This window comes from Mus caroli, unplaced genomic scaffold (assembly GCF_978045245.1).
Source record: "Mus caroli unplaced genomic scaffold, Mus_caroli_1 scaffold_9, whole genome shotgun sequence".
In the NCBI taxonomy this organism is placed as follows: domain Eukaryota; kingdom Metazoa; phylum Chordata; class Mammalia; order Rodentia; family Muridae; genus Mus; species Mus caroli.
In genome coordinates, this window is record NW_028227264.1 from 55,952,943 (window position 1) to 55,972,967 (window position 20,025).

Here is a 20,025-nt window from a genome sequence, read left to right on the forward strand (position 1 = left end):
TGTATTTGTGAAAAAAAAAACAACCCTCACATAAAATTAAGTATTGCTTTCATCTCTAGTTGCTTCCAGCAAGTAATCTGGTCTAGCTACCACATCCTATATACATGTATGATATGCTGATTCAAGGGATGAACGGGCCACAAAGGAAAAATTGGGAATGTGGTACATATCAATGGGTACCAAAGCATAGTAAGATTAATCTTAAACTGGCTTGGTAAACATGATCAGAATGAGTACGTGGTTCTAAATGTTCTCAAAGTCTATTATTAAATTGGACACAGGTTAAAGTTTGGTTTGTAAAAGCAAGCTACAAGTAGTAGTATTTTACAGATAAGCCATTTCCACATTTCATGACTGTTTTCACTAACCCAGGATTTGAGTTAGCTATTTCCTTACTACTTAGCTTACACCCCATGTTTAGTCATTCACCCAAGACATCCATTGTCTAGGTTTGGCTGTTATAAGCAGTTGTAATGGCTAAAAACCAGAGTTCAGTTCTCATCAGGCAGTTCACTAACTAGCTCCAGGTACTAACTCCAATGCCCTTCTCTGGCCTCCTCTCTGTCTCTCTCACACACAGATTGCTTGCTTATACACTCTAGAAACTCTTTTACAAATAAAATACACCAAAGTTTGGCAACTGCTAGAACTGAATGTCAAATGTTCCCATGTTGACAGACAGCATGTTCCCAGAAAACTTTAGAAGGTGCGAATGGGTACAGGCAGACCATTGAAGATTATATAATCCTAGTATATTGTGAGTCCAGAATATTGCTCTGCTATGAATTCTCACTGGTATGATACTTTGACACTGCAAAGAAATAAGGACACTTAATTGTGTACTGGAACCTTCAGACTTATGAGCCAAAATAAACTTACGTCTTCTCTTGTGATCTATTATGGAGATCAAAAGTTAATATAGTGATTCATGGATAGGAATATCTTATCAAATAGGCTAGAGTCATTTGGGAATAGAAGTTCTCAACTGAGAAAATGTCCCAATTACATTGACTAGTAGGCAAGCTGATGATCAGTTTCTTACATCACCTTGATGGAGAGCCCAGCCAATTGAGGTGGTTGTCATCCCTCCTACTCCCCAAGCCTGTGGTTCTGGAATGCTATATAAAAATAAGCAGACCAAGTCATAGGCATCAAGCCAATAAGCAGCACTCCTCCGAGGCCCTGCATTAGTTCCTGCCCTAACTTCCCTGGATGGTGGACTTCAAACTGTAAGATGAAATAAACCTTTCTTTCCCAATGACTTATGGTCACTTTTATCACAGCAATAGAAATCCTGAGACAAACTGTTGGCCAGAGAAAAATGCTGGCCACAACCTTAAAAAAAAAAAAGGCGTGTGGAAGGAAGAAAGCCACCTACATTTGTAATGCTACCACCACACATTTTCTTTGAATGCATTTATTTAACAGAACACAGCCATTCAAAATTGTGAAACAGTATTAACACAGAATAAGGTGGGAACATGAAGATGAACTGCTATAGTACATCTGCACAATAAATATTTTTAAAGAAGCATGTAGTTCTTTAAAAGCTAGATACTAACATAAATAACTAAGCATTTTTATCTAAATTAAGTGGCATACCAATTTTCAGGTTGAATTACTATATCAATTGCATGGCAGTGAATACAAACATTTTAAGCATGATTAAATGTATAGTGTAAGTTGTCTATTCCTCAAGTTAACCTCCTGACCTCATGTTTGGATAAAAAGAAGAAAAGCATGCTGGACAGCAGCAATACATTTTACACAAATTTATCTACCATTAATAATGTATAAAGTGAATTGTACATTTTGAACACAAAGTTTTTATGTCACAGTGTTGGCTATTTTTGGTATCCAACTTCGTCACTAACTAGCTTTAGAGCTAGTTGACCTTTAAAATGAGAACTGGACTAGACTTTATCTTAGTGCCTAACCCGAGCCTAATGTTTTATGTCCTGTAAGGTTTCCCATTTTGTTTGGGAAGCTTTTAGTTTCAAATTTTTCTAACACAATATCTTTTGCAAAACCTTGTCTAGATGCAGAATTGTTAACATCTCCATGAAATTCATAATTGTGTGTTCACAAAGAGCAAATCATTTTTTTTTTTGGCGGAGGCGGGGGGGGGGGTAAAGGCCATATTTTCTTACAGAGAAAATCATGATCTAAGTACTTGCTTTAAACCCATATTACCAGTGACTTTCTGTGAAGGCTCTTGTCTATTGCTTAGCTTCCCTCTACTTCCTGTACTGTTTTCCACTAACTATGGAACATCCTGGGCCTACCTAGTAAGAGAAAATTCTGACAAAATTAAAGTGACTTAGAGTTATCAAATAACTAGCCTGTGACTTATTTAGATAATTTTAAAACCGCTATTTGCTTTATACTTATAGTCCTCTGTAAGGCAACAACATATCAAGTACTTCAAAGGCAGCCATACACTTAATTAATGCTTCTAAAATAACATAAATGCTAACACAATTTTGAAACCCAATTGTCAAGAATATTTGTTTTCAGTTTTAATACCATATGTACAGAGCAGATGATATGCCTATCAATGTCCATTTTTCCCAATTTCTCACCATATTCAAAATTCACCCTTTCCAATTCATATCATCAATACACTTAGCAAGAACATGGATAAAATTGGCAGAGTAAATCTATTTCATGCAAGAGAAAAATAGTGTTACACAACAGCACATACAACTTTACAAAAATTGGGAATACTGTTACTGTCAAATAGACAATGGCCAAAGTGGGACTCATGCCAGACGTCCCATTCAGTCAAAATCCCGATTTGTAAGAACAAGTGGTGCCACTAGTGTCCACACGTACAGCACAAGGCCAATCCAACTGGAAGAGATTTTCACCCAGACTGCTGTCCACTGACTCTTCATCTCACGAGAAGGCTCATACCTACAATTTGAGGAAAAGTCAAAGTGACTGTAGGTCAATGCTTGTGTTACTAAGCTATCAAGCTACTAGGCCCCTTAATTTAAGCTTCCTTTGTATGGAGTTTGTGATAATGTGCAGTAGCTCCTGGAATCCTGATGCTGCCATACCCTCCATAGGTGCAGCAGATCTTTCACATAGTTTGAAGCAAGGTATGCAATCTGTACATGTTATTAAATAGGAATAGATGAGAATTGAGTAAAGTCTCATCTGACTATTCTGTACATGGTTGCAATGTTTATGGGCTTCTCTTCTTTACCTCACCTCCGTACCCTTCTAAGATTTGACAGATGGGGAAGGAACTAGATCCTAAAGTCAGCTGATTTTTGTACACACACACACACACCCTCATATTTATTTTTGCTTTTGTTTTTTTAACACACGGATTTCTCTGTGTAGTCCTGGCTTTCCTGGAATTCACACTATAGATTCAGGCTGCTTCTGCCTCTCAAGTGCTGGGATTGAAGGTATGCTCCACCACTGCCTGGCTTAGATCTAAATTTTCAATATTTGCTATATAGTAAGTAAGTTATAAATTTCTGATAATACTCTTTCATAATAAAAATGAGTAAATACTAGCATCAAATACATCAGAAAAGGATGATTTTTTTTTCTCCATCTCTGCTGGTTCTATAATATTTAAAGACATGTATAGCCTGTCCAACCGTACAGGTGAATATCAATCTTAACCTCTTTTGGCAATCATTTTAGTCAAAGTCATTTTAAAAGCAAATTATAAAGTTACTTGTATTTTATCAGAAAAATGTGTATTAATTAATTTTGAAGGGATTAACAAGTATTATAGTTAATAGCTTAGTCTTCTTGTAGGACTCATAAAAGTGGGAGCAGGGGCTAGCTGTCTCTGACTCCTTTGTTTGCTTTAGGGACCTTTTCTTCATACTGGGTTATCCAGTCTTACAATGAGGGGAGGTGCCTAGTCTTACTACAACTTGATATGCCATGGTTGGTTAATAACTTTTTTCTGAAGAGAAAAAGAGAGGAGTGGACTGGAGAGGTAGGGAGGGGATAGGAACTAGGGTAAGAGAAAGGAGGGCAAACTGTTTAGGATGTGTAGGAAAAAATACCAAAGAGCAGAAAATAAATGTACATATAAAAAAGTTCTACCAAAAATCAACTCACATTAACATCTGCATCAAAAATTCTCAGATATCTTTTTTAAATTTTTACTTGATGTGTTATATAGTTATTTTACTTCTATGTATGTCTGTGCATTATATATATGTCTATGCTTATGGTGCCATTGTCTAGACAAGGTATCAGATGCTCTGGAGATGGAGTTAAAATTGTGAGGTGCCATATGGGTGCTGGAAATCGAACCTGGGTCCTTTGGAATAGCAGCCAGTGCTCTTAACCAGAGTCATCCGTCTCTCCAGCCCTGTTTTTCAGATCTTTTAATGATATCATTAAAAAAGAATCCTCTTTTAAACAACTGTATGAAACAACTATATGTTGTTATTATAGTATGTTAGGAATAAATTTACAGTATTAAAAATTTAAAAACTAAACAGTATATTAAACCAACTTATAGTTAACATGAATTTCCTTTAAAATGGGCTTAGTGAAGTTTTCCATTTAACGATTCCTCAAGAACTGTTTGTGTAATTGTCAAAGAAGTAAGTCTGTACTTCTCAGAATTCATTTTAACTATTGAAACACATCAGAGGACTAAAAAGTACTTTGAAGCTCAAGAAATGGCTCAGGAGATAAAGTATTTGCCTTGTAAACATTAGGACTGAAGTTTAGAACCCACGTTTTATAAACGCCAGGTATGGTGGCATGGGAAAGGTGGGAGCAGAAGAATCACTAGAGTTTGCTAGCTAGCTAGTCTCCAGAGCAGTGGGGAAAATGGTCAGTGCCTGAAGAATACATATGAGTGCCCTCTCTGGCCTTCACACACCAGGTACGCACATACCTACATACACACAAATGTACACACACATGTACACACACATACACACACACATGCATACTCAAGTAGTACCATATACCATGAAAAATCCACAAGAATTATCTGAAGTTATCATTCATACCTGTACCAATTGGTGAGGGTCATCATGATGTAAAGTGAAGCCAAGAAGAGCATGAAGTGAAAGAAGGAGTAACTGTACGTGACTCCATCCCTTTCATTATCTACAGCTCGGTGGATGCCATCACCATCATCTAGTGATCCGTCACTTCTGCCATTTCCATCCTCTATCAATGTTGACTCATCACTTGTTAGAGTCAGCTTATTAACCTGACTGTTGTTGGAGGTACGGATGCTGCATGAAGAAATTCATAGAGAAAGAAAGAAACAGTTTTTTAAATGATTCCTTAGTCTATATAAATGCACTTCCTATAAAAGTGGATTCATAGCCTGTCTTACCTGGAATAAAACACACACAGCAGGAAAAGAACAAGTCCTATAATTCCTTGAGGATGCCACCACTGAACAGACTGCCCGTCCTTTGGAATGGGCCTTGTGGTATTGAAGCCAATGATGCTTAGTAGACTTGGATTGCAATTTGTTTCTATAAAGCACATTTAGGTCATTAAATGTTACAGCAATATAAAAAAAATTAGGACATATTTAACCCTTGGGACCTTGAAAAGAGTTTTAAAAGGCACAAATTAACAAAATATTTAAACATAATTTGTGTGTATTAATGAGACTTTAGAAAAGTGTTTAGAAAACTAAAGTTACTTTCTTTCCAATCTTATCTCAGAGCCAAGGTATCTTGGTCAACAAATGAGTAAAATTTAGATATCTTATCCAAAGTTAGTACATTTAGAAATACAATGCACGTTGTAGCCATTTTAGTATCTAACAAAATAGGTTTCAAACCAAAATTAATCAAGTGATAGGGAAGGACACTATATACCCATCAAAGGAAAAGTCCACCAAGGTAACACTTTGGTCCTTAACAGCTATGCCCCAAATACAAGGGCACTGTAGTTTGTAAAAGAAATATTACTGCAACTTAAATCACATATTGACCCTCACATACTAATGGAAAACTTCAATACCCCACTGTAACCAATGGACAGGTCATCCAGCTAAAAACTAAACAGAAGTAGTGTAGCTGACAGACATTACAAACCAAATGGACCTAACAGATAGGTATAGAACACTTCACAGAAACAAAAAACAATACACCTCTGCACCTCATGTAACAGTCTCCAAAACTGACCACATCCTTGAAGATAGAGCAAATCTAAACAGATACAAGAAAATTGAAATCCCTACATCCAATCAGACCATCACAGATTAAAGCTGGATATTATCAACAAGGACAACAGAAAGCTTACAAGCTCATAGACACAGAACAACTCTACTGAATGAGAAAACAGGACAAGACAGAAATAAAGAAATTAAAGACTTTTTCTATAATTAAATGAAAAATAACAGCATATCCAAACTTCTGGGACACATCAAGAAATAACCAAACCAAAGGCAGGAATAAAACAGAAACAGGCTACAAAAAGTCAATGAAACAGAGTTGGTTCTTTGAGAAAAATCAACAAGATAGGCAAACCCTTACCCAAACTAACCAAAATGTGGAGGCGATCCAAATTAATAAAATGAAAAATGAAAGGGTACATAACAGACACCGAGGAAATCCAGAAAATCATAAAAACCTACTAAAACCCCATATTCTACAAAATTGGATAACCTAAAAGAAATGGATAATTTTGGTAGGTAACATTTACCAGTTACCAAAGATCAGATTTTTAAAAACCTATAATCCTTAGTGAAATAGAAGCAGTCATTAAAAGTATTCCAACTGAAAAAATCCCCAGGACCAAATGGGTTTAGCACAGACTTCAGCCAGACTTTCAAAGGAGAGTTAACACTAATACTCCTCAAATTATTCCACAAAGTAGAAGCAAAAGGAACATCTGCCCAGTTCATTTTATGAAGCCACAGTTACCCTGATAACCAAACCACATAAAGGCTCAACAAAGAAAGAGAATTACAGATTAATTTCTTCTTTGAACACAGCTACAAAAATAATACTTGCAAACTGAATCCAAGAGCACATCAAAAAGACCATTCACCAGTAGGCTTCATCCAAGAAATCTCAGAGATGGCTCAATTTACAAAAACCAGTAAATATAATGCACCAAATAAACAGACTGAAAAATAAAACTCACATGATTATCTCATTAGATACAGAAAAAACCTTTGACAAAAATTCAATATCCCTAAAGTTCTAAAGAGATTAGGGATACAACATAACAAAGGCATTTATAGCAAGCCTATTATACATAACCAACATTAAATGGAGAGACACTCAAAGCTATTCCACTAAAATTAGAAACAAGGCAAGGTTGTCCATAAATATCTACTCGATATAGTACTTAAGTTTTACCTAGGACAGTAAGACAACTGAAGGAGATCAAAGGGGAAAAAATGGAAAGGAAGAAGTTAAAGTACTATTATTTGCAGATGGTATGATAGTATACACAAGTGACCCCAAAAATTCTACCAGTGAACACCTATAGCCAAAAAACTCAACAAAGTAACTGATCAAAAAAAAATTAATTTTTTCAATAGCCTCCCTATATACAAATGACAGACTGAGAAAGAAATCAGAGAAACAACACCCTTCACAATAGCCACAAAAAATATCTTGGAATAACTAACCAAGCAAGTGAAAGATCTGTATGATAAAAACTTGACATCAGATAGTAAGATTTTTCCATGCTCATGAACTGGTGGAAGTAACATAATAAATATGGCCATCTTATCAAAATGCAATCCCCACCAAAATTCCAACACAATTGTTTACAGACCTAGCTAGACAGGAAAATTCTCAACTTCTTATGTGAAAATGAAAGCACCTATACAATAAAATAGCTAAAACAATCCTATACAATAGAAAAAACAAACAAACTTACAGAGGTAGCACCATCTCAGATTTCAAGTGCTACATAGAAAGCTGTAGTAATAAAAAGCACCTGGTACTGACAAAAACAGACAAGATGATCGATGGAATGGCATCAAATCAAAGACCCAGCCATAAATCCACACCTACGGACATCTTATATTTGATAAAGACACCAGAAACATAGAATGGAAAAAAAAAAAAGCATCTTCAACAAATGGTGATGGTCTAACTGGATGCCTGCATGCAGAATTCAAATAGATCCATTATCTATCACCCTGCACAAAACTCAAGGCAAAGTGCAACAAAAACCTCAACATAAAACCAGATATATTGAGCCTGATAGAAGAGGAAGTAGAAATAGCCTTGAATCCATTGCCACAGAAGATAAATTCCTGAACAAAACTCCAATAGCACAGGCACTAAGATCAACAAGAAATGGAACTCATGAAACTGAAAAGCTTCTTATAAGGCAAAGGGTACTGTCAATCAGACAAAATGGCAGCCTACAGAATGGGAAAAGATTTTTAGCCATTCCATATTTAGCAGAGGACTAATATCTAACATATATAAAGAACACACAAAAGTAGATCTCAAAAAAAAAAAAAAAAAACCCAAATAATCCAATTAAAGAGTGGAGTACAGAGCTAAACAGAATTCTCAATAGAGGAAACTCAAATGATTGAGAAACATAAATATTCAACACCCTTAGCCTACAAGCTTTACCTCTTTACTAGTAATTAAGTAACTTCATCTCTTAAAATGACAAGTTTTAAATAAAAAAGCAACACTTCATGACTCATAAATAAAACATACCTGGCTCATTGGTCATAGCAGACCATGTCAAATACATTGTGTAGACTGTAATTACTGACGACTGTAACAGGCCAGACCTTGGTTGTGATTCCTGGATCTTGGGCAGAATGGACATTACTGAGGCGCCAATGCAGAGGAGCATGTTGACACTGATGAACGCCTTGTTCTCTGCACAGCTGGCTGGGTGAGTGTAGTAGACAAAGAATAGCACGACGGCAACTAAAGACAGCAAGTAATTCAGAGCTGTAGCTGACAGTAGGGCTGTGAAAGAAATACGACGGAATTATTAGATTTTATAAAAATATTAGGGATTCAGCATGGCACCTGGTTCTAAATAAATCTTACATTTATCATTACATAATCAATTCAAGCTTGTTATTATAATTATACTACCATAGAAATCCCCTTAGCTGTTAGGCATCCTTTATACGTTTATATAGTGTTCCAAAGTTCTTGTTTGAGCTGCGTATTGCTGCTGACCAATTACACAACTCTGTGTTTATTTCTAGTAGTCTTCTCTTTAAACTTTTAATGTACTGGGAAATTTGGGTGCAAAAATATAGTTTTAAGAAATGGACTTTGAAGCCGGGCGGTGGTGGCGCACGCCTTTAATCCCAGCACTTGGGAGGCAGAGGCAGGCGGATTTCTGAGTTCAAGGCCAGCCTGGTCTACAGAGTGAGTTCCATGACGGACAGCCAGGGAAACCCTGTCTCGGAAAAAAAAAAAAAAAAAAGAACTTTGAGCGTTGTTTTGGCTATTCAAGGGTCTCTGGTTTCTTTACTGGTCCCTGGATAAATTCCCAGTTACTAAGAACAAAATTTTCAACAAGTTGCTGATAGTCACTCATAAACTTCAACCAAAAGCCTCTTCAGAGAACATCAGAACACAAAAATCCTAAGTAATTTGCCAGCAGCCTATTCTATTCTCCCCAGCATTCACTATACTGAAGATAGAAGAAACAAAAGCTTACCTGCATACCAACATCTTGAGTTCCCTTCTTCCATTTTTTCAACCCACGATTCATTCCAAGAATGGGCAAAATCAATAAGTAAGACTAGTTGTATAAGGATGAAACAAAAGGCGCCCGCCATGCCTACATAAAACCACACTGAAAGGAAAAACAGTGCATTTTAAGCAAAGGAATGACTGCTTTCGTTTTTATTATTTTTCTTAGTAATCTTAATACAAAAATGGAAAACAAAATTATATACATAAATTGATTTTGCAACTGGGGTAAAAAAGGAAATGCCAAACAAGAAAAAGAGTTCCAGGTAGCAGTTTACTACGGTTTCCTATACAAAACAAAAGATGATCACAGAATTTTAAAAAGCTCCTCACCAGTTGTAAAAGTGCCTTCTGGGATGAAGAATGCGCCAATAATAATTGCAACTGCTGTAGCAAATTTAAAGAACCAGAATCTAAGACAGAAACAAATGTAGTAAGAACCCTAGAAACAACTCAAATAGCAAAGCTCTGAGGAACCACTTAAAAGAACAGTTACACTTTATGTAATAGTTCTTAGCATATACTAAACATAAAAAGAAATCATCATGTAGGGTACTGTAAAGACGGTCTTATGAAGATGTGCCACCAATTCATTTAAGAATATTGGCTTCATTTCAAAGCACTGAGCTGCATAATGTGTTTATATATAAAGCACAATTTCATTTCATGAATAGCTTTAATAAATTATGACAAATGCTTATATCCAAAATAGTAATTTAAGACAGCTAATGGTAAAAACCTGTTATAGAACAATTTTTATTATCCTAATATTACATTTTTACTCTCTGTCTTTGGCATAGCATGTCAACAAGTAAACAATAGGACATATTTAGAAAAACTAGTTTATAAAAAGAAATAGATAAAATTCAAATCATTCAAATAAAATACCAGATTACCTACTCAACATTAAAGGACACTGATTAAATTAGCATTTTGTTTTCTTTCTAGGCTGTGGAAAACAATCATCTAGATAAGCAATGCCTGTTCAGTAACAATGGCTGCTTATGGATCTAGGAACTCAGAGTTCTATATGATAGGACTGGCTCATCAAAAGCTAAAAGAAGGGGCACCAGCACTCTTCCTTCCATCACACATACAGCCTCTTTTGAAAGTAAAATACATCATCAGATGTGGTACCAATAAACGACCCACCACTAGTGTTTAATATCCAAAACAAGACTTTCTCTAGTAAAATCAACTATTTTTAAACCTTTTTTTTTTTTATGAAAAAGATAAATCTGCTCTGAAATTTCTTTAGATAATATCAAAATTCCTGAGAGGAAAAGGTGATATAGATGTTCTCTCCCGTAATCAAAGCTTACCCATTGTGGACTGCCGCTCTAGGGTCACTGCTGCTTTTTACCTTGATCATTAGCAAAGAGAGGAGAAGATAGAACATGGCCAAACCAAAGCACAGGCGATACACAGCTTTGTAGCCAACCAGGATATTACAGGGGACAACACCTTTCTCATTCTCACAGAACCCAGGAATCTAGAAAAACAGAACGGGTTTATGATCAATACTTTTCATTAACTAAAAGTTCCATGTTAACTGTAATCTGCTTTAAAGGCCATAATACACACACACACACACACACGCATGCACGCACGCACACACACACACACACACACACACACACACACGCACACATACACACTCAGTATAAGCATTTTAATCAGGTAAAATCCCCGGGTGACAGGCGGGCATTTATTCAATCCTAGCGTTTGTGGAAGTAGAAGTAGGCAGAGCTCTACGATTTCAAAGTCAACCTGGTCTACACATAGATCCAAGCAACTGGGGCTACATAGTGAGACCTTTTCACAGACACACACACATTAAAACTTCAAGGCAAGCAAATAATAAACTAGCAATTGTCAAGTCTAAGGTGATTACTTTGAGCTTGATTTATTTTTATTCTTTAAGTATGTATTTTAAGTTACATAAATTGTACATATTTATACTGTTATCATAATTCTAAATTTCCTAAGACTTGCATTCTACTGCAGTATGCTGAATTATATATGCAAAATAGGTGGGAAGAAATTAACAAAAGCTTAAAGAATTACATAAAACAGTCACGTCTAAGATGGAAACAAAATGGCTTTTTAAAGTCAAGGTTATTTATACCAATTTTGAATATAAGACTTTTAAATGTTATTTGTGACCATAAGGAGATTATTGACTTAACTTGAGCTGACAGCATATTCATATTGTAATTGGGAATGTAGAGAAACAGCAGGGACTACTTCAGAAAGGTATAATCGACTGGGGAAGAGAGGCACAGTAATACTACTGTTGCCAGGCAACAGGGATGGGGCCCAGGGCTTGATCTCCACCAACATACACTCACAGACAGAAAGTTACACTGAACTCAGAATACAAAGAGGAAACTTTTTTTTAAAGATTTATTTACTATTATACATAAGTACACTGTAGCAGACTTCAGACGCACCAGAAGAGGGTGTCAGATCTCATTATGGGTGGTTATGAGCCACCATGTGGTTGCTGGGATTTGAACTCAGGACCTTTGGAGGAGCAGTCAGTGCTCTTACCCGCTGAGCCATCTCTCCAGCCCCCAAGAAGAAACTTTTGTGAGGTTACTGACAGTATTATTTAGAACTACACATACTGTTCATATGTATAAGAATAAACTATTTCTCCCACGCCTAAGTGCAGTACTCCAAGAATACTGCACTTTAGATATCAGTTTTGGAGCAGTTATATCCAGCAACTACCTAACTGCATGTGAATTCTAAGAGGCAGAACCTTGTGAGCGCCTCTCTTCTCCATCACTGATGTCAGTGGTCCAATCACGTGTACCTCACAGATGCTGTGAGTTTGCAGGTAGAATGTTAAGTCAGGATTTGACACCATTCTTCATTTTCCTCTGACTCTGACATTCTTTCTGTCCCTTCATAAACAGTGTTCCCTGAGCCTTGGATACAGTGACACAGATAACCCATTTAAAGCTGAGCATTTAACCATCAAGTTATTTTCAACACTAACTAGTTTCTAAGCCTCTGTAGGTATTGGTGTCCACTGTAAAACACAAGCTTCTCTGACCATGGCTAAATACCACTGAGCTGTGTATCTGAAGAACAGTCACTTAGAAGGAAATGTGATGGTAGGTAGTCCATTTGGTAGAACAGTCGCAGGAGCATGCTGAGTAGGACCACTACTCTCTACAGGCTTTTGATGAGGCTTACAGTCAAAGGGTTTACAATAACAAATGTAATTCCTTCCAGTGTAGTGGCCTCTCTGACGGGCTTGTCACTACTGTACCCTTGGATATATCTTGCCTGGCTAGTAGGTACTGTTATGTGCAGAGTCAACAACTGATGAAGACTACACAGGACAATGCTTCCACAACAGCCGGCATAGCAACTACTGACATGATGAGAGCCAGTCTCAGGAAGGAAGCATCCAGACCACTTCCAGCCTCATTTCTTTATGGCCTGAGACTAAAGCACGTTGTATCTTCAGTAATGCAATCTACCATCTGTTCTGGTGGGAACTAACAATCATAGAAACTGCGAAAGAACATTTTCTGTGCTGCCATCATAAGACTATAATCTACTAAAGCTGGGATTACACATTACTGTACTTTTATATTACCTTATTTTTAATACCCCGAAAGTCATTTCATGCATTTTCTATAATCTTAGTTCATTAACATTAAAACAAAAGCCTGACCTTATTCAGTTGTTCTTCCATTCCTGGTATTAACATTACACAAGCTACACATACTCCGACGAGCAAGAAAAGTGCGTAGATCAATCTAGTCACAGTGGAGTTGTTCCCACTGGGGCAGCATCGGCACAGCAAACACGGGGCGCTGCCACACAAACACGGAATCTGGGAAAAGTATTAAACATCAGCATAGTTTAAAATCGTCTAATAAAATGCACATTCTATTTGTTGAAGGGATAAACAGTGACATCAAAAAGCTTAAATACATACCTTACCTACATGCATACATTACCCATACATTACCTACATGCTCTAAAAACCTAAGGCAAAGATGGAACAAGGAAAATAGTAAATAGCCTTTGTCCTCTACATCAAGTGAAATTATTTAAAAATGTGGGAAATAACCATCGGCAACCAAGACTTGTCTAAGAAATGGAAGATTCATAAATAGCACAGCTACTCACCTCACCTCCAGGCCCACCTCCCAGATAATAGAGTAGAGCCATAGAATTCTGGGAATTCTCAACCCTAGCAGGCAGCGGGGGTGGGGGGAATGATCCACCACAACCCTGAAGTGAATTGGTGTTCTTACTTTTTTCCTCTTCTAGCTTTCTGTTAATAGCAATAAAACTACCACTAGAACAAGGTTTTTTGTTGTTGTTGTTTTGTTTTTTTAAGGGTAAGTCAACAACTAATCAACAACTAGTTAACAACTAGCTAACTTTCTCTAATGAACTCCTCGCTGAACTATGAGTAGGGTTTTGACCAGGAGAGCGTAACATGCATAAGCATTAATAAGGAATATCTCAAGAAGGCAAAATTTAAGTATCCTCATAAGGGTTGTCCATAACCTAGACTGAACTCCATCAGTCAGACCAGGGTATTCCAGCTCTGGGGAAAAGAACCACAGATATTCCTGGAAAATAGCGCTGTACTAGACAAATTTCTATAGCAAGTGTAAGTGTTAAGGCGAACACAAAGCAGCTGTACATTATGTTTCAGGACCAGAAATTGATGGCATAGCTATTATGCAAACATACACAGAAGATTTCTATGGTTACAAAATTAAAAAATAGAACATTTACATAAAGATAACTCAGTGTGAAAAGGACAAATCTTACCAATGCACTTCATTTGAGCTAGAGAAACAAAATCCAGAGAGGGAGGGATGGGTGAGGGAGGGAGGAGAGGGCTAGAGGAGGGGCCCCTGAAGGGCAGGAGGGACAGAGACTGAGACACTAGCTCAGAAATAAAATGAGAAAATAGCAGATCAGAATGAAAAAGGAATCATGGGGATAATGAAGAAAAAAAAAAAAAGCAAAAACAAAAGAACAAGCAAGCTACCCAGGAACAAGAAGACACTGCTGATAACAGAATTACAGATGGAAAATGTACTTGGGATAATTACCTAAATGCAGGCCAAGAAGTAACAGTGATCGGACTTACCTTTTGCTTTAACAATGGAAAAAATAACCAAGCAATTATTTCAGATACAGTATGAACTAATAAAACTGGAAAGAAGAAATGCAAGGCAGTGATTCTGGAAAGCAGATGGTGTAGACCCTAGGAGTTGCCCATCTTTCTAACTAGAATAGGTCAGCACAGCAATTTGCCTGAGGAGACAGAGCTGGGAATTCACAGACGTGAAAGCAGCTAGCATTCCCAGGGCAGAATCCCAGCTGTCTAAAACAGGCTGAACTCATTTTACTTGTAAGCAAGCATCAAAGACATAAACATAAGTAATTTACTTATATCCAAGAACATAGCCCAAGAATAGTTTTTAAACATCGAAGTATATCCAGCCTTCATCAAGGTAAAGCCTGTATCTGACATCTAACAGAGACTCAGAAGACATGCAGAAGAACAGGAATATACAACCCATGAGGGAGGACGGAGTAGTCAAAACCAATGTGCAAGGTAACATGTACAAATGTCCTTTGATACTGTTAACTACACTTTACACAGTCAAGACAGTGGAGGGAGCCTAGAGCACGGGAAGGAGACATGGAAGACAATTTAGAAGAACCTACTAATATATGGAAACAAAAACAAGATATGTCAACTCAATACCATAAAGCAAAGACATGGGTTTTCACATTTACACTGATGAGCTTAGCCAACACAGGAGACAGGAATAAAAGATGAAAAACTCAGCCAGGAGGTGGTGGTGCACGCCTTTGATCCCAGCACTTGGGAGGCAGAGGCAGGTGGATTTCTGAGTTCGAGGCCAGCCTGGTCTACAAAATGAGTTCCTGGACAGCCAGGGCTACAGAGAAACCCTGTCTCACAAAACCAAAAAAAAAAAGACGAAAAACTCAAGAGCAGAAGACAAAACTGAAGAGAATAAAACAAGGCTCAGATGACCAGCAAGAGGAGTCTACAATATACTGACTACATAAAAGTAGACTTTACAACCAGGCGACACGTCACCACACTAGACTCCCCAAATATCCTAACCAGACAGGAACCTGCAAGTTTTCTCTGGGTGCACCAATAGCCTCAGATGAGCTTTCTGCTGCAAATGGCAAAACTAGATCAGTTCATTATAAAGTCAAAGCTGACAAGTCTACTAAACTGCCTGTGTCTGATAGCAATCAGGGATGATTTCTTAAAATAACAAAATTGTGTTACAAAACAAAAATGCAGCAGAGCTTGGCAGTGAAATGGGTGCTTGGTAATTCCTACATCTTTCCTCTTAATTACTTAGCTACATTAACTATCTGGGGTAAAGAAATAATCGTGATTGTTTACAAAGTCTAGTTATTAAAAAAATATCTATTCAGAATACCAATGCTGACCTTATATTGAGGAAAGATATGTTAGTGGCTGGCAGTATTACAGTTAGATAAAAGGTCCAGAGATGCTCACAGGTAAATTTTCTTTCATACATTTTTGTAGTTCAGGAGTAATGTTTTATAGTTACTTTATGAACAAGAAGCAAAGTGTTACTAAACTCAACTGAGTCTTCAGAAATCTGTTCAAAAATGAAAGCCTTTACATTATGGCTTACTTGCTGTACTTAATTATTTCAACCAGAGGAACAGTTGAATAAAATTTCACCCCATCAAAGTTCCCACGCAAGTGAGAATATTAAACTTGGGAGTTGGAAAAGATGGAGTTGTACCTCACAATACAAATTCTACTTACAGATATACACTGAAATTTAATAGTTAAAAGGAGCACACTGAACAAAAGGTCTGATTCAAACTTCACACCGTGAACCTCCAGATGAGTCAGAAGAAAGGTGCATCATGATGAACAACTTGCCCCCTGGTTTCAGTCATACCTAACCCTGCTATTGTTGCAACCTCTTCAGTGTACCTAGGTATAAAAAATGATGCTGGCAAGACAGCACCAGTTTCATCAAAAACATTCCTTTCGTGAACAAAAGTGTCAATCTAAGTTGTAGATGTAGTCATGCAATTTATCCAATGGTGTTCTCCAAAGCTATTTTGACTTAAAACACACATATACAAAAATTCCTTAAAACTTAAAAAAGCAAAAAATATTGAAATACCGACCCTGAGACAAAAAATAAATAAACAACAACAACAAAACAGTGCTCAAAACTAAACTGGAAAATAATAAAATGGAGAATTCATATCCCTCTAACTCTATGGTCTCAATGGAATTGCTGTGTGCCCACACCACAACCAAGCTAATTCTAGTATTACAAATTAAATAACTCAACATCCTAACAAACAAACAAACCAAGGAAACATTTTATAATAACTACTTACAATTGTTATGTGTATGCATATGTGTCTTATGTGTGGGAGTATGTGCCCATGGGAGCCAACTGCCGGTGGAGAGTAGACAGGGGGTGTGAGATTCCCTGGGACTGGAGTTATAAGCAGTGAATTGCCGAATGTGTGGGTGCTGGTAACTAAACTCCATAATCTAGCAAGAGCAGCAAGCTGAGTCATCTCCCCAGCTCCTATTTATTAAGTTTTACTACACTTAATTTTGCCTTCTGTATAAAGGGGTCAACAGACTCAATTAGACTCTCCGAGGTCAAATTTCCATATCCAACTGCAAATAGAAAAATATAAGGGAATAGCTCATTGGACTTACAAACAGTATTTTGTAAAAACTAAGCATTTATAATTCTCGTCATATCATACCAAAGCAGTTTTCAAATGATGAGGCATGTAAAACTAGCCAGTACATTGGTTACGTATACGCAATGGGATGATTTCGTTAGTTAAAAAAATTGTTAGAAATCATAGGCCAAAGAATAAGATTTGAATCCAAATACCTCACCCAAAGCAATGAAGCTTTTTATTATAAACTGCTCTGCCAATGTTTTGTCTATTGGAGAACGGGGTCATTTGTGCCATCTGGATTACGAAATCTTGCCACTGTTCTAGAGGATTGTACTGCCTCACGAAAATGCAACATACCCTTCCTATAGCATCAACTTTCAGATTGCACGTTCATGTTTTACGTCAAAAAAAAAAAAAAATTCAGTACCCACAGACCTGAACACCCTTTCTAGAAACATAAATTTGGAAATATAAGAATCAAAGCAAACGAAGCCGAAGAAGGTAGGTAGTAAGGGAATTTGACTTCTGTATTAAAAACAAGAACAAAAAAACCCGATAAGACTACATCGACACTAGTCAAGATGTCCCAAATAACGGGCCCGATTCCCTGGCGGCTGCGTGTCAGAACAAAAGAGGCCTCCGGGAATGACAGTGCCGCAGTGCGAGGTCGCCGGAATCGGGGTGACAAGGAGAAACTCGGTGCCCGCGGGAGGAGGAGCTGGAACGGCGACGGCCGAGGCTCCCACGAGAGAGAAAGCCATTGCTCGGGAGACGCCCCGCTCCGCCCGGCCTCGCCCTCAACTGGGCTCCAGCCCCAAAGCGGAGCCGCAGAGACCGGAGGAGGGCGGATAAACCCAGCTCACACGGGCCGCGAGCCCCAGGCCGCCTTACCCAGCTCGCCATGGAGCACAGCCCCAGAACGCTCCCCATCGCCGCCGCGTCACCAGCCCGGCGCGTGCCGACAAGATGGAGACAGCTTCTTTCCTCCTTTTTTCTGGGCTTATTTACTGTCTGGCAGGCACTTCCGGCGCAGACGCACCAGCCCCTCAGCTTCGCGTGCGTCACTTCCGCTCAGACCTGGGCGGGGTGACTGCTGCCGGGCGTGCGCAGTGCGCTTGCCGGGAGGAAGGGCGTGATCTTCAGCGATGCTACCTCCGAGTACCACAGCGAGAAAATAGATTTGTGGCTTCATGGAGTGGGCCTACTTTGCCAAGTAAAGAAGACTGTGTTAGGGAAGGCCTGTGTCATTGTCTTGAATTTGGACATTAGAAGAGCTACTGTTACTGGTTTTTGGTTCCTCTTGGGATTTAGCCATCTCATTTCTACTAAAGTCCCCTTTTTAGTTTTGTGTTCTTTGTTGTTGTTCTACTAACAAAAGTATTTTACTCCTGCAGCCACTATGTGGAACAAGTTTCACTGGTGTATATATATACATATATATACATATATATATATATATATATATATATACCAGTGAAATATATATATATATGTGTGTGTGTGTGTGTGTGTGTACATGTATAGATAGATAGATAGATAGATAGATAGATAGATAGATAGATAGATAGATAGATAGATAGATGATAGATTTCCCCCAAGTTTGGGCCTTTCCGTTCTTTTGTTTACTACTGATATACATTTTAACATCTTTTTTCTAGTAAGAAAATACATGGTTTGTACTTGAAAAAGGCTTCACTTAGTTAAGACATTTATAATAATATAGGGGTTTATTGACAGCTATCCGGACATACAGTTGACATCCTTGTTTTGATGTGTATGTTTGGGCTGTGTTCATTGGAAAGTGTTGATTCTTATTTTTCTGTAATTTGCCCTTGAAAGCATTCCATGAGAAGAGTTTGGTACACAGACATCACTTTGAAATACCCATTACTATAAATATTTTAAAAGAAAGATGTCTCATAAAATTGACAAAAATCACATATAGAGGGGTGGAGTAACCCTTATCAATCTGGCAGAACTACAGCTGTTAACTAACACAGACCAAAGAGTGGGGATGAAATTGCAAACAGAAGATAATCAGCCTGCATGTTTTGAGCATGCAAATCTGTAAAGTCTCTGGCATGAGTCCCCTAGTATTTGGAAGTTCAAGATTGAAAAAAAAGAAAAGAAAAAAACAAAACAAAACACAGAGCTACAAAATGTTCAGTGAGTCCATTTGTAGTTGGAGATAGATATGGAAGACTGGGAACCATTGTAGTTACAAGAGTCCTGAAAGTAGAGCCCAATGTTTCAAGACATAACTATCACGTAGAGGCTATTTGTACCTCCTCTGATTGATAATGTGACCTCTATACTCTTTCGCCCAAGTGGGAAACTCTGTTTTCGGTATAAGTTGTGAAGACCCTAGCTGTTACAGTTAGTATTGTCAACTTGACAAAATCTAGGGTCATCTCTGGCCATGCCTATGCAGGATCATCCTGGTTACTCTAATTGATATGGGCCTTAATTGTGAACAGAGCTGTGATGAGCTATAACCTTGACTTACGAGCTAAAATAAGCCCTCACTCTCTAAGCTTCTTTGATGAGAGTATTTTATCACTGCAGCAACAGAAGGAAGGGAGGGAGGGAGGGAAACCAAGACACCATTAGTAAGATGCTTGGTTTC

At 37.8% G+C, this 20,025-nt stretch overlaps 1 protein-coding gene across 1 annotated transcript; it reads right to left on the reverse strand.

Moving 5' to 3' along the window:
- Positions 1 to 1,401: 1,401 nt before the first annotated feature.
- On the reverse strand, positions 1,402 to 18,463 carry Serinc1 (serine incorporator 1). The gene is made up of 9 exons (XM_021174056.2): positions 18,291 to 18,463; positions 13,357 to 13,518; positions 10,985 to 11,154; positions 9,996 to 10,075; positions 9,628 to 9,765; positions 8,658 to 8,918; positions 5,339 to 5,483; positions 5,004 to 5,234; positions 1,402 to 2,916 (listed from the first exon to the last, which is right to left on the reverse strand). The coding sequence occupies exons 1-9, from the start codon at positions 18,327 to 18,329 to the stop codon at positions 2,781 to 2,783; spliced, it is 1,362 nt and encodes a 453-aa protein (XP_021029715.1). The 5' UTR covers positions 18,330 to 18,463; the 3' UTR covers positions 1,402 to 2,780.
- Positions 18,464 to 20,025: the final 1,562 nt, after the last annotated feature.

What these genes read in the sequence shown, in the direction of transcription:
- Serinc1 (XM_021174056.2), bottom strand. Translation starts at nt 18,329, where the DNA reads ATGGGGAGCGTTCTGGGGCTGTGCTCCATGGCGAGCTGG. An exon ending in TGCTATGACCAATGAGCCAG is followed by an intron (nt 5,484 to 8,657) that starts GTATGTTTTATT and finishes TGTGCTTTATAG; the next exon opens with AAACAAATTGCAATCCAAGT. An exon ending in CTGTGTGTGTTTTATTCCAG is followed by an intron (nt 5,235 to 5,338) that starts GTAAGACAGGCT and finishes TTCTTCATGCAG; the next exon opens with CATCCGTACCTCCAACAACA.